Raw genomic sequence first — 15,272 nt, forward strand, 5'->3', positions numbered from 1 at the left:
ACGCTGCGGGTTAGAGCTTCATCATAGGAATTCGGTCAGGGCGGTGGCAGGGAGGAGGTGCTGCACAATTCAGTCCAATACAGCCGGAAAGTGATGTGAAGGTGGAATTTGAAGTCAAGCCATGTCACTCCTAGCCACCCCTGTGTTTTACTTGCCCAGAGAGCTGAGCTCGGGCAGAGACTGCCGCCACCGAGAGGTCCTGTCTTTTGGTCTCTGAGCAGCAGAGGAGTCTCCTGGGTACGAGGGTGGGTGGGTGGGTCCTTTCACCAAACTTTCTCAATCTGGACTGGTCCTGGGGCTAAGTCAGAGGCAGGCTAGGAAAGGGTGCCCCAAAGACCATCCTATGCCCAGGACTGAAGCCCAAGATACTAGAGAAAAAACAAAAGCAGCACAAACTGAGCCTTGAGGGCTGTTTCCTTCATAGTCCTCTTCGAACCTGGTCCAGTGCTGGGCCCCGCATGCACTGTTGCTGGCTGGACAGAACCACGCGGGCCCGATTCCCTGGGCTCCTGAGATGAGGGAGCCATTGCTTGTCAGGGCTGTGTGGAAGGGTGGGCGCTGAATCCACACTGGCAAGCCACCTCCTGGAGCAGCTACAGTTGTGCTTGACAGTTACTCATTATTAAAGACTTTGCAGGAAAAACAAGTCATTTGGACTCCTGTGCAGGCTTCCACTAAGCCAAACAACAAACTAGTCATCCACCTGGAATGCCTCCCCTCTATAAATTACAATATCTGCATGTTGCCTTCAAAAAATACCCTCTTCTCCACTCTCTCGTGCTTTACTGTCCCCACTTGTGTTATAAAGATGGGCTTACAAAGGTGGGGGGGGTCCCTGATTTTTAAAAAACTCAGAAGGACAATAGACCAAAGGATATCATTCAGAAAAGTGTCGTTTGACTTTTCCAAACTGTCGGATGAAGGCAGGGAGTCACGGAGAACCACACAGCCCACATTAGCAGAAGTGGACAGCACCGTTTTCACGGCTAAAACGCCGGGGCCGTCACTGGTATTCAGAGCACAGCATTCTCGTTCTCCGTCACTTCACCCCAGAGTTACTACCCACACTGCTGGCCCAGGGATAGGAAACTAACACACAGAGCTTCTAGAACTCTGTCCACTGTCACCACGATCACACAGTTGCTAGTTGACTGCTGACCCCCCTCCACTGTGAGCCATAAGCCTCGCCCCAGCTAGTTCTAATCAGAAAAAAAAAAAATTCTTTTTTCAAGGGAAATTCAACCTTGAGCATCTTGGAAAAGGGAAGAGCCCATTTCTGTGAGTCATCTCTCTCCCCGGTGGCGGGGCTAACCCGGAGTGAATGTACTCTGAGCTGCACAGAGGACTGGACTTCAGCTATTTTTGTCTTGCTCATCTCAGCCTGGTTCATCATCTCCCACGTTCGGCTTTTGCAGGTGTGAAAGCTGTGGAGCCGTTTTCCATTCTGAATGCAAAGAAAAGTCCGTCCCCTGCCCGAGGTGCGTCCGCCGAGAGCTGCAGAAGAAGCAGAAGTCTTTCTGGCGGAGGCTGAACGTGGACGAGAGCCTGGAGGAGGCCTGTAACATGTTCGAGCTGTCCTACCAGAACACCTGACTCAGCAGGGGCCCGAGGACAGGGACTGACCTCTCACCGATCCATCAGCCCGGCGGCCTCCTGACCAGCCAGTTAGGTCCCTTTGGAGGAAGAGTATGTCTCATCTTCAGCTAGATATAGATATATATTTACATACATATACACACATACCTAGACGTCCCGTATGTATGTTCTGTGTAAATCGCCGTCCAAAAGGTCCGTGAAGCCTCTGTGGCTCAAAGAAAATACCAGTAGCTGAATTAAACTTAGCCATGAATTTCAGCAGCTTGCTCCCAAGCAAAACCCTGGTTCTCACACGATGCTTTATATAGCCCAGATTTTTTTTTCTTGTTTTGCTTTGTTTTGTCGTTTGGCTCTCGGGGGCCATCTTGTACGCGGGACACAGGAGGAAGCATTTCCTACAGAAGCACAGAACTTCGGGTTGCGTTTGTGTTATTTATTTTGAGCCTTCACAGAGGATGCGGTGACCGAGGCAAGCCCTCGCCATCGCCCGTGTCACAAGAAAATCTTCAGAACACGGGGATAGATGACTCCGGGTCACCTCAGTTTCTGCCGTGCAGGTGGGGATCACCTCAGCTGAGCCGAGTGGCCCAGAAATGAGGAGTGTGAGCTCCCTCTGACAGAAAGCACGCACCCCTACTTTATGAGGAGAGCTCCTTCTGGTTTTGAAGTTAATCTCAGGGGTTTTTTTCCTGAGGAAAAAAGAAAAAAGAGACCTCTGAGACCAATAGCTGCTTGTTGTCGTCGGTCTGTTTGCTGGTTCGAAGCCCAGCGCCACCTAAGGGTGCGACGCCCCAGCATATTTGGTTGAAAACGGCTTTCTGAAGGGCAGTTTTCCCAGGGTTTCGTGGGGAATATTTATGATTTTTTTTTAATGGTGCTGGCCTGGGGAAATTTCCTACGATTGTGGTCAAACACGTCGGTTTCTAGACTGTGGATATTGTACGTACATTCTGTGAGGTGGCGTTCAGTTTCTTTTCACAGAATCTTAGGTAGGCACGTCCTTCCTATTTATTTGAAATGCTTTATTTGTCATTGTTCTCCATTGCACTTTCACTTTGGCCTGTCAATTTAACCACATCTGCTTTCACACTTTTCAAATTGTTTACAAAATCAAAGTAACATGGGACTTCAAAACACCAACAGTAGACTATTAAGAAAATACCAAACTTATGAATACAATTAATGAACTAAATGTAATAGTATTGTTTAAATAGATACACACACACACACACACACACATAATTGCCACCTTGAAACAAAAATGCTAAAGTCATATCCTAGGAATAGGAAATATAATGAATCGCTTCACCACTTAGCAGAGCCGTGGCCCCCACCGCCATGCCCTGTGGGAGCCAGTAGAATAGTCGTGACCAAAATGTCAAGTAGGCTGGCACTAGAAATCATGGCTCCATTCTTTCCACCATAATCTTCCCAGAGCAGAAAGATACACTGATAATGAAGCAATTTTCAACAGGCCATAGGAGACGATTCTGTATGTTTTCCCCGAGCAGATGCCTCCAAGGCCCTCAGAGTTGGGTAGTTTCACCGCTGTTGGGATCTGGAGAATCAGTGGCTCACAAAGTATAGGATACATTTCACCCCATTACTGCTTCGTCCCCACACCTTGCTCCCTCCAGATCCTAACTCTTGAAACCTCTGTCCGTGTAGAGGCGTGACATTCCGGACTGACTTTTGTGCCGACTGCTGGATGCAAACATTTCACCTCTCAACCCATGCCAGTTCCTTTGGCCCCGGACCATTCATTTCAACTTAATAGCTTCCCACCACACATGCATGTATTTTCTGACTGCAGCATCTGTAACCAAGGGCATAAAAACTTGTTAAAAGGCCAAGACCCCATTCACGAGACACCTTACAGTGACTTTTACTCTTGGAAAAAACAGGTTGACTTCCCCCCACCCCAACTCCGGTTATAGAGAACATTGCACACAAAAGATAAAGGGTGGAAAATCTCAAACAAGCACTTGGCAAACAGGCAAACAAATTTGATCCTCTCCTCCTTTTTCTTCCCCTTCGTGAAATACAGTATTTATATTTTCCAGCCTCAGAGAAGATAGCAGAACATGATCTTTCACAAGAGAATTATAGACCTGCTTATTATAAAACAGATGTGCTCCGATGGCAAAGTGCCTTTTCCCCTCCGCCCCCAGCTCCCCATCGCCGTAGTTTGCTTCTGCCTTCGCTGTAATTAATGTATCTGTGATCCCGCCTGTCAGCGAGGCCATCCCCAGCACAGTGCGTTGGGAGACCTGAAGTGCAGGCCCCCTTGCCCCCTCCAGCATGTTTGCTCTCTGGACAGAATTTCCTGTCCCACCTCACAAGCACCTAGCGTCAGACCTGCTGAGAGGGAGAGATTCTGGACCCCTGTTCTAAAGGCCTTTGTTTTCACGGGTGCCCATTTAGAGGTCCTTGCTAAATACTGGCATTCCCTGGGTACTCCAAAGGAGACCTTTCTACCCACATCATTTTCTGCTTATTTTCAAAAGGCGAGAGAAAAAACCAAACCGTAGATGTGCTGGGTCCTTTGGCTACCCAGAAGCGGAACAGCATCCCAGCTGCTTGTTTTCCCTCCTTTTCTGTGTCCCTGACGGCCTGGTCGGTGCTGCCTGCCAGTCGACACAGCAGTCCACCACCACCACCAAAATCTGATAGGACAGAGTGGAGCCAGCTTAGGAATTGGGTCTGTCATGAAAGTTCAAAATTGCTGTTTTCCAGCCCAGAAATGCCTTAGAGCACATGAACGCCCTTACTGTTTTCAACCCAAACAAATGACTCGGTACACTGTTAGGTAATTGTTCCACTGCTCAGGAACTGTCGAAACAAAAGCAGATCTGTGGATTACCACCTCCTTCAGAACCAAGCTAATACCTGCTTTCCCTCCTGTTCCCATTCTCATCCCATATTAAATATCTCACACATAAAACACACGAGAAAGCGGCCAATTAATCTCCTAGAGCCGGCGGCTGACTCCAGGGAAACTCTTTTCACTTGAAAGGCCCATTCCCTGGTGTATCACTTGAGGAAATCCCTCCTAACAGTGCCAGAAGCTCATGTGTGAGACAGTCCAACCCTGGTAAAATGTTGGCATCTAATCCTGCAGTAGAGAAGCCAGTTCCCAAAATAGAGCCCAGTTGTACCGCTGCAGGAAGGCCACAAAGTACTTTAAAAGCAATCAACTGGAATCAAGTCGTGTTCTTTCCAGGGCTGATTTTCCCCAAAGTTGAAAGCCTCTTTATATGAAAACCATGTAAAGTCTCATCATCCCCCTTCGCCCCACTGCCTTTTCAGGGTACTTGTGTTCCAGCCATTTTCATATATGTAGTAATAAAATGTGATATTTTTAGGAGCTTTAATACTTGATTAGCTGAGAGGGTAATCGCTTTTCGATTCTACTAGACTAGGCCTCCACCAAAAAAAAAAAAAAACAAAACAACAAAAAAAGGGAATATGATTAGTGTTTGGGATTTGTGGTTTCCAGCTAACTCAGTGGTACTTCGGACTCCTGCAAAGGGACTGTGCCATGATCTCCTTCGGGCTGCAGTGAGAACCTCGGTGTTTACATCACTCTAGCAGCCCTACACAGCCTTTGCTTAAACTAAGCGAGTCCACTTGGATGAGCTCTGACCTCTGGTTTTGTCTCTGCCTGTGTACACACTGCATACTGACACTGGACAGTTTCTTCCTGTGCCTCCTTGAAAAGGCTTGGCTTCCAGACCTGTGGGTTTGTTCTCTATCTACTGGCCAAAAAACGGCATGTGTAAATTACTGTATCAGGGTAGGACCGGATGCCACACCGAACACTTCTGCAAAAAAGAGGCATTACCTGAGGAAGCCAAGATATATTTTGTTCCTAATTTAGGGTAAAGCCAATGCTGCTGTTCATAAGTTTGGGCAGAATTCTTCATCTCCACTGCTCTGCTGCACTTTATTGAAATAACTGGATTAGGAAGTAACTCGTCAACTCTTGATTCTAACACTGTCTAGAGTCAATTCAGAAGTTATTTTATTTTATTTTTTTACTTCTCCCACTAAAGAGAGATGCATACAGTTTCCCCCCTTATTTTTTGAATTTTCTGTCTCAATACTTTTCTTACTCTTAAAATAATGTCATAAAGTTAGAGAATTGGGGGCAGAACTGACAGAAATGAACACTCTCTCCTTGGCATGAATTGAGTCTGTAGAGGTACTGTCTTCCTTCCCTTGGTTCTTGTTAGCAACTGAGCATTGCTGTATTGTGTACTGTGGCCCATTCTCCTGACCCCGAGTCTAGTAGAACCCACTGCTCTAGGTTGAGCCCAGGACGGGTGATAAGCCCTGCTCAGTTAATTTAAGCAGACAAGTGTTGATTTCTATCATGGGGGCAGTTAAGTCCTAGCACCCAGCACTTCCTGATGGTAGACAATTCTAATTTCATTGTATTCAGACCCTCTGACTTGAGGGGTTCTCTTTAGTATGTCTTCGTGGATGCATGCCAAGGTAAAGTCTCAGTCACTGTTGAACTCTAGGTAAAAGTCAAAAGCGTGGAATGTCCTCCTCGGCACCCCCGTAGTTGTCAGGGGCTTTATTTCACGTGGGTTCCTGACGATCGTGTGATGTGGCACGCTCCTCATCAAGTGGCCTTCGATGTGGTGGAAGCCAGGGTTAAGCACAAGGGAAGGGACAACTGCTGTTGGGGTTCGGTTCCTCCCTGGAAAGAGAAGCCATCTTGTCAGAAAGGCGTGACACAAAGCCACAGTGGTTGCCTAGGGGAGAAGACTCAGGCGCATAAAGCAGCTTGTAGCTCGGTGGAGACTCCTTTCTCCCGGCCGTAGCGCTGCAGACCAGCCTCTCTCCCCAGCCCTCGATCTTCCTCGCCCCAGTCCTGAGCCGGGGCCAGCGTCAGGCCTCATGGCTGTAACCCGGCCGGCAGACCACTGGAGCGGGTGCTCCTTCTCCATGTTGGTCTTGCCATCCGCCTTTCCCAGCAGGAGTGCCTTACAGCACTGCCTAGTGCTTCTGTCTCCTCTGTGGACCCACCTGAAGCCTGCAGGGCCCTGCGCCTCAATCTGGATCACTTTGCTTCCTCTCTGCCGGCCACTCCGTTTTACAAACGCGCTGGCGACCTGCATATTCCACACGCATGTCAGACCTTTCGCCTTTGTTTAACCTGGTGCCTTCACCTCACGAGCAAAGGATTCCTGTCGGGAAGATATCATTAACGCAGAAGGGTAGAAACATGGGCTTCTTAGCTCCGTCAACACTTTTACCACGAAATACAAAAGACACGACTGCGTCACGGTTGAACTTCGTTTTACGCTGGTTCGGGTTTTGGGTTTTGGTTTTTGATCACTCTTGTTATTTGTTTGTTTGCTTGCTTTCATTAACCAAACTCAGGGGAATGTCACGATGTCACCAAGGCCAATGAGGAGAGATTATCCAGACTTGAATCTGTAGAGTCGGTGAGCTTAGCCTTCTTCAGGCTAAAAAAGGTATACAAAAACAATTTTCTTTTCATTTACCATATAAAGGTTTTCCTTTTTGCGTCACCACCTGTTTCCCAGGTAGGAGTGGGAAGTCTCTTGAACACATTGTGATGAAAATGTTTCCGTGTGGCATGGGCAGTCCATTGAGTCCAATTCGGCTTTTGCTGCTGGAGGCCTAGGTTCTGATTTTGGTCACCTACCAGAATCTTCTTTTGAATAGCCAGAAGCCCACCGAAGAAGATTGGGGGTGGGGTTGGGGGGGGGGAGTCTTCTTTAATGAACAGTAAAAGGAGGGAAAATGCTTCGTTTGCAAACGAAGAGCATGGAACATGGCGGTCGGTGCACAAGACTTCCACTCGACTTGTTCTCCTGCTCCTGGGTCAGATCCGTGTCGTCCTCCCTTCTTTCCACTCATGCATGACAGAACCCACTAAAATTCTGGGCTTGGGCAATTATATCACCCTGTGTTGAACTATTTGAAATAACAAATGTGCTATACATGCTATTTCTGTTTTCTGGAGTTTGTTGCCTTTCGTCTGGGCATAACTTATCCATATTTTTGTTTATATCATTTTCAAATATCAGTAACCATAATAATATAAAGCAAAGCTGTATTGTTGACAAGAGCCCTAGTTTTTATGGTCATCTGTCGTATAATTTAAGTGCACCAGTTCCTAATGTACAAAGTCATCTCTCTCTCAATAAACAATTCAGAAAATACTTTCTGTTCTCATAACAACTTCATTAAAACACTGTTTTCGCAGGGGTGGTGAAAACCCGAGATGAGCTCTGGATGTTAACTCAAAGTCAAGATTTGAGATTTATTGAAAATGGGCTACTAGGACTTTGAAATATCTCTTAATATTAATCTTACAGGGGTTCCCCCCCCCCCCGCCTAAATTCATCGACTCACAATACTCTCACAGCCCTTCCTATACCTGTGAAAAATAAGAGTGTAACTTTATAAAAATGCAGATGTAGTTTTTTCTGGGCCTTGTGTGTCAAGGTGGCATGGTTTCTTTCAGGTCTGAGAGAAGCCCGCCACAGCTCATGCGTGGAATGTCTTCCCACCGTAGCTCCTCCCCAAGCCTTCTTGTCCTGGTTCATCTCGCCACCGTGCTCCCCAAATTAGATAGACAAGTGACAGGCAGTAGGCCACCAGGCAAGGACACTCGTCTTCCCGAAGACCATATTTAGGGGGCAAAGAGTGAAAAGTAGAGGAGGTGCTTACGTGAGAGACAGCAGCCCTCTGGTTGGTGAGAGCCAGGCAGGCACGTCTGTACTACGTGGCCAGGGCCGGCCCTGGCTTTTCCGCCACCGAGACCACGGGTACAACAGTTCTCCACCAGGAAACGTAAAACACCATTTTAACTCACTTTCTCAAAGACAGACATCGGAGACTAGAAAAGGTGCTCCCAGTTAAACATTTACCAGAGGTGAACCCTGAGCCTCACCCCCCAAGACACACCTCAACGTGTCCATATCCAACCTCTGCTCCCCCTCCCTCAGGAAACCAACTAGGGCTCACGCCCATTCTGCCCAAGGAACAACTGGACTTCATCCTCACAAGAAACCTGTTACAACCCATGATAAAGAGAGACGAGTTAATGTTTCACAGAACCACGCTAGACACGGGACGTGGTCAGAGCCTGGATTCATCTGATTCACGGGACAGGTCAGCTTCCCCCCAGTTGTAGTAACCTGCAGCAGCCTGAGAACTCCAGGAAGTTTGGCGTCATCACAGAGAAGATATGCAAAGATGTTTTCAGAAGGCTAGAAAGAGACACTATTTTATTCATCTCTCCCCACCCCCAGGAGATGTTGATTTGAATCTCCCTTAATTGTTTCCCCCAGTCCTGTCCTTTGATGATGGCTCAAGATGATGGCTTTAATCAGTGGTTCCCACATCAGAAACACAAAAACAAAAGCCAAATGTCAGGACCCCATCACAGACAATTGAATCCGAATCTCTCTGGATGGGGCCTGAGTGTTTGTATTTCTTAAAAGCTCCCTGGGTGATTCTCCTGTGTTCTGAAAGTTAAGAACCACTAGATTAAATGAAGCAAGTTGCCCTGAAATAAACATTTGCTTGGCATTACTGGTGGTCCGCAGTGGGAAAGATGTCAAAGGGATGTGGACGGACTGAATGGCCTGAGTTGCCCTCTAGCCAACAGCTGTTGCCACCCCTTTTCCCAGCAGACTCGGAACAAGTACTTTGGAACTTGCCGCTCATGGGCTGCAATCGCTTTCGTAAAACCCTACCTTTATACCCCCTGTATTTTCTTCCAGGGTGTGGTTAGCTTCTGTTTCTCCAGTATATCCTATCTCCGGACAGCCTGGTGAATAGAAGTGGCCAGGTCATGGCCACAGGTGACTAAGCTGGCTACAAAGGCAGCCTTGTGTTCTCCCTTTCATTTTTTTCCTTCCTCCATTTCAGCAGGCTATGCTGCCTGCGTCCTCAAACGCATGCATGCACGAGTCTGCTCCCACCGCAGGCCCCTCGGTGCACACGGACTTCATCACTCTCGATAGTGGTGTTTAAAATGGAAAAGCACTAGGTGCTTCTTGCCCAGAAAGATCAGGGGAATTCATGAAATCTTGAGCTGTGTCCAGATTTGCCTCGGGTCAGTAGAAGAACTAGACTTGCAAATGAACCGGAGTCATTCCACGATCCGGGCACCTATTGAACTGATGAGTTTCAACCTCGGTTGCCAGTGACGGGTGAACCGAAGCAGCCAGTTCCTTCCCTCTCCTTCCTTTAGGAAGTCAGTAGCTTTGAAGACAAGTATTCCTCGTTCATGAGCTTTTCCAAAGGGTTCAGAGTCTTAAAAATTATAATCTCCTCCGTGCCCGCAGTGCTTATCACATGGAAAACACCCACAGCGGTGATGACTTAATTCAAAATCACCAAAGGCAGCCACGAGTCCTTTGGGAGCAGGAATGCAACTAGAAATGAACTTGGGTCTGCTAGGGCCTTACCTGGGATTTGTTCTAAAGCAGCATCAGTTGAAACTACATTCCTGACTGGGGGGGAGGGGGGAAGTTTTAAGTTTCTTTTTATTATTGTTTCGGATTCCGACGGGGGTAGAGAATTATTCCTCCCCCAGGATAATAAAAGCCTCTGGTACATAACCAGGAAGCCCGAGGCAAAATACACCCAGCAGAAAGATACAGTTTACTCTCTCCTGTTGGCATCTATTTCTTCACCACTTGGGCAGAGAAGTCTAGCAGGAAGAATAAATTGTGACTAGCTGAACATACGGGAATTCTGGTTTATACTCAGTGACTTCCAGTTTACCTGGACAATAGGGAGATTTGTTACTCTACCTTTATTTCATATTCCTCCATTGAGAGCTCCTGGTTTTATGCAAATCCGCTAGAGTTCACCAGTTCATGCCACATTTCAGATCCTACCGGACAATCTCGGGCAGCTGCCGGTCTGGGGAAAATTCCAACAGCTTTTATCCAGATGCTCCCAGACACACTGATATGTGAACCACTTTCAGTGACTTCCATGTTCTCCCGGGATGGTCTGTTGTTCTGAAGCTGAAGAGCTGCTATTAGCACAGTAATTTTTTCAAATGAACATTGAGCTAAATTATCTCGAATGTATGAAGGAACATCTCTCACTGTGTTACGGAAAATTGCCTCCCACATTACAAGACTATACAAAGCACATATTAATTTGGGGCCCAAGGACATCCAAATTGCCTTAGCTTCTGGGCTGTATTGTGATGACACTCTCTCAGTAATATCGGGTTCCAAGGACACCACAAGGTGCACACCGTTAGGAAAATAAACCAGAAGCTTTCTCCATTAGGATCCCCGCATGCATCCCCAAGCCCAGCTAGGGGCATTTTGTTCTGAGATTCAAGCCTTTTGCAGAGGAAATGAATTCCGATTGCATAGGCAGGGAAGTGGATTTGAATTCTAAACTGGGTCAACTTCCCCAGAGGGCTTTCTCATTCTGGAGGGAGTCCTGGAGGGAGGCAACAGAGGAAGCAGCCATGGGGCAGCCCCAGCGACCGCGAGCCCCAGCGACCCCATAGCACCCCTACGACAGGTATCTCAGGAATTAACTCCAGCAGGTGCACATTCAAATCCAGGCCAAGGTGAGAGGGGAACGTGCAGGCTGGGCCCTGGCTGATAAAGTGCCAGTGCTGCCGTGAGCATTGTCCGCGTGTGGCCCGGCCGGCAGCGAGCCCTGAAAACTACGCCTGTCTGCATCGCCCCCCCAGCACCCAGTCAGCTCACATGCAGCCCCCCACGGGATGTCTCAAAGATAAAAATAAACATCTTTTAAAATAAAAATTGTGAGGCGCGCTTGGGTGGCTCAGTCGGTTGAGCGGCCGACTTCTGCTCAGGTCACGATCTCGCGGTTCGTGAGTTTGAGCCCCGCGTCAGGCTCTGTGCTGACAACTCAGAGCCTGGAACCTGCTTCAGATTCTGTGTCCCCCTCTCTCTCCGCCCCACCCCTGCTTGTGCTATGTCTCTCTCTGTCTTTCAAAAATGACTAAACATTTAAATTTTTTTTCATAAAAATTGTTAGATTTTTGCCTCGTTTGTCCCACCCTTGCCTTGTTTTTCATTTTCTACTTTTCTGAGGAAATATCACAAAGCCAATCACAGACATCATGACAGTCTATCTCCGCGTGCTTTAAGTACACGTCTAAACAAGATGTGTGTTCTTTTCCAGGTGGTCACAATGCCATTACACACCTAACAAAATGAGCAATGGCTCCTTGTTTTCACCCGGTACTGTTTCAGATCAAACTCATCTTATTATGTCCAACACATCTTTTGTTGTTTTGTTTGCCCAAACGGTAAAGCTCTTACAAAGTAAAAATAAGATTATGCGGTGCCCCCCCACCCCCGTCCCCAGAGCTTGATAAACTGTAAAAGGCTGTGCAGCTTCTGCAGCCTCCCTCCCGCCGTCTTTAAGGCACACCTGTCCCACTCTTCCTGCAGAGGACAGGACTCTCCAGGCCGGGTAGTCCCAGTGGCCTCTCAGTCAAAGTCTCCTCCCTCTTGGGACCCGCGGCCCCGAGCTGGGCCAGCAGGAGCATGAACTTGAGGGCAGCTGAGCACGCACAAGACTACGAGACTACGATCGACCGCTGAAGGGGCTTGTCGGTTCCTCCGCCTCCCTCGGAGCCGCCCTGAGCTCTGCTCTGCCCAAGACCTGGGGGTCGGGGGTTATGCCTTATATCCTATCAACTATGCAACAGCGACTTCTCTTCAACAGCTGCTCCCTGACGCAACGCCCTTCCCACGCAGGGAACCGTCTCAGCACGATTCCTTCCCTTTCTCTGCCTTCGCCATCGTACCCCGACCGAGTACCCAACAGCACTGCCACGTGAGGACGCAAGAGTGAACCCACCGGCGGAGGGCGCCATCCCTGGCCTCTGTACCCAGGCGACAGCCCCCGTGTGATGACAGCAGCTCACTAAGGGTGCTGAGGAACCGACTAACTGAAACGATGGGCTCATAGGAAAGGGTTGGTTCCTACAGGACTGGGTGGAAAGACAACCCTTTATTGCAGGCACGGCCAAGGGTTCCATCTGGGGTTCCCTGGCGCGCGCTGAGACCCAAGCCATTGGCTCCTGCTCTGACACTCTGGTCCTCTCCGGTGGCTCCTCAAACCTCGTCTGTCCCCCTCGATGCCCTCACCAGAAAGACCAGAACTCAAAGGCCCTCTATTCAGTTCTCCCCTCGGATGAGCCTTTCACTCGAAAGCATAAGAAATATTCATGAAATAAAATTAAAAGGTACAAAAACCTGTGAGACAGAAGGGCTCTCTGGCGGAGTCCTCCCAAATAAAAGACTCAGCCCAGGTATTTTCTTGAAAATGCTGCTGTTTGCAATGTGGTTAGTTGGGCACGTTTCTGACCTTTTTTTTTCCCCCACCAGATACAAATGGCTATTTTATCAGATTGTTATTTTAAAGCAGGAAGAAGCCGGGGCGCCTGGGTGGCGCAGTCGGTTAAGCGTCTGACTTCGGTCCGTGAGTTCGAGCCCCGCGTCAGGCTCCGGGCTGATGGCTCGGAGCCTGGAGCCTGCTTCCGATTCTGTGTCTCCCTCTCTCTCTGCCCCTCCCCCCGTTCATGCTCTGTCTCTCTCTGTCCCAAAAATAAATGAACGTTGAAAAAAAAAAATTTTAAAGCAGGAAGAAGCCTAAGATTATTTATGATGATCAAAGCTTGCCAACTTTAATTTTGCCTTAATAAAACTCCTGATCTCAGGCCACAAAAAGACAGAGATAATGGAAGAAAGGGATTCCCTGTGGCAACGTTAACATCACCCCCGGAGCACCTGTTGTCAACCTGCCCCCCCACCCCCCCAGCAGCAGCAGCAGCAGCTGGAAATGTTAGAAATGCATGTTCTCAGGCTCCAGACCTGGGGGGGGGGTAGGGCCCAGGGATCTGTGTTTTAGCAACCTTCAACCCCAGGGATTCTGATGCAGGCTGAAGTCTGAGACCCAAGGGGGCATAGAGGAGGTCTGCGGATAATTCAGCCCTCCCCGCCTCCTCAAGACAGCAAGCCTTTCTGGAGCCTCCTGTAGGCAGAGTGCTGCGTTAGACGCTGGGGATGCACAGACCACACAGGTACAGCCTCCACCCTCCGGAGCCGCCGAGTGACCGGGAAAGGCCGGCGTGGCCGCACATAGGGCCTGTTAACCCGCAGTGTTATTCCAACAGTGAGATGTATTCCTGACCCCTGCGCTCGGATGCTGGGTGACCTTGGGTTAGACCCTGAAACTCTTAGCGAGGCTACGAGGCCTCGGTTGCCCCGCTGCCTCCTCTGTGGAGATAAAAATAGTCTTCAAGTTATGGGGCCGTTGTGAGGGTTAGGTGAAATCATGTGGATAAGGCACTTAGCACCAGGCCTGGCACACAGGGGAGGGAACTGGATGCCAGGTGCTGTTGTTTTCAGGGAGCAGAGGGAGAGCCTGAAAGAGGATGTGGGTCAACTCCACCTGGCCAGGCAGAGTTTCCGGTGGAGGGCACGTTTGAGGCTGGTCTGGGAAGGTGAGTCAGCGTGTGTAAAGGAAGGGTGTGGGCTGGAGGCAGGTGGCTCTGAGGCTCCTGCAGACTCCGGGTGGCATTCAGGGGCTTCCCACGGCTTCTCCAGCGGGCCCCAAGAGTCCCACGGCATTATTTGGCTACCATTTTGTTCCTGTCTACAATCCTGCCCAGCTCCACTTATGGACCAGCGTACAGGTGGTCCTTCTACAGCTCCTGGACTTTGTGAGAGTTTGCTGCACCCCACGGCAAGGGACTCAGCCTTCTCCCTTTCCGGCTGCACCCCCTCCCCCGGCCTCACTGAGAAACGTGGTGGAAGTGGGGACATCACCACGCACCAGCCTCAGCGCCCGCCTTTCCACCCTCCTGTGGAGAGTTTTCCTCAGAGCCTTTCCTCACCAGGGTCTCCCACTTTTCTATCAATTAGCAGAAACACCAGAAGGGTGGATGTAGAGGTCAGCGGGCGTCACTCAGGTTCCCGTCCCACAGGGTCAACCGGAGGGGCCCTCACCTCCTCCCACCCCCCGCCACCGCCACCATCACCAGGACCCTGAAGTTGTCTGAGGCAAAGTCAGCTTTTTTTTTTCCCAAAACTATTTTTTTTTTCTCCTTCATTTTTATTATTAATTTAGAAAGCCCCACACAAGCCCCAGTCCTGTGCCCCCTCTGCGGATCTGTCCCCCTCTCCTCAGGAACCTGGGCCTCCCATCCTCCTCCTCCTCCTCCTCCTCCTCTCCTTTTATTCCGGTGGCCGGTGATTGGAACAGAGCGCCCCCCTCTTCCTCCCAACCCCACAATTGTCACCACCAATTAGTGCATTGTTAGGACACACAATGGCGTTACTGTAGCCAGTGGAATTGGAGGTCTTTGTGCTTCCCCAGTCGGCCGTGGGGGCAGTCAAGTCTCATTTAGAGACTTAAAACACAACGCCAGAAGAAAAATGCTATCAGAAAAGCAAAGAGAAAAAAAAGGGGGGGGGGGGGCTGAAGAAAGGGAGAAAAGCACCAAAGAGATAAAAGAAAAAGAAAGAATGAGAAAGAAACAAGAGGAAAAGAAGAAGGTGAAGTTGAAGATGAAGGGAAAGAAGGACGGGAAGCAAGCAAGTGTTGAAAGAGAAGGAGGGAAAAAAAGTGCTATTCAGGAGTTGGCCCAAACTCATGAAAAGACCCGA

The 15,272-nt window shown here is 49.1% G+C and overlaps 1 protein-coding gene across 4 annotated transcripts in view; it reads left to right on the forward strand.

The window, feature by feature from the left end:
* Nucleotides 1-7,799, forward strand: part of PLEKHM3 (pleckstrin homology domain containing M3) — a 198,264-nt gene extending 190,465 nt beyond the window's left edge. For 3 of the 4 annotated variants that reach the window (XM_047082243.1, XM_047082242.1, XM_047082244.1), the window contains one exon: nucleotides 1,416-7,799. In XM_047082243.1, the coding sequence (XP_046938199.1) occupies nucleotides 1,416-1,593 (178 nt within the window). In that variant the 3' untranslated portion in view covers nucleotides 1,594-7,799. The remainder of the gene's footprint in view (nucleotides 1-1,415) is intronic. The other variant, XM_047082247.1, reaches the window with a different exon arrangement.
* The last annotated feature ends 7,473 nt before the right edge of the window (nucleotides 7,800-15,272 follow it).

Source organism: Lynx rufus, unplaced genomic scaffold (genome assembly GCF_022079265.1).
Source record: "Lynx rufus isolate CCGP_SWC_20201006 ecotype Redwood Valley unplaced genomic scaffold, mLynRuf1.p SCAF_2, whole genome shotgun sequence".
NCBI classification, from domain to species: Eukaryota; Metazoa; Chordata; class Mammalia; order Carnivora; family Felidae; genus Lynx; species Lynx rufus.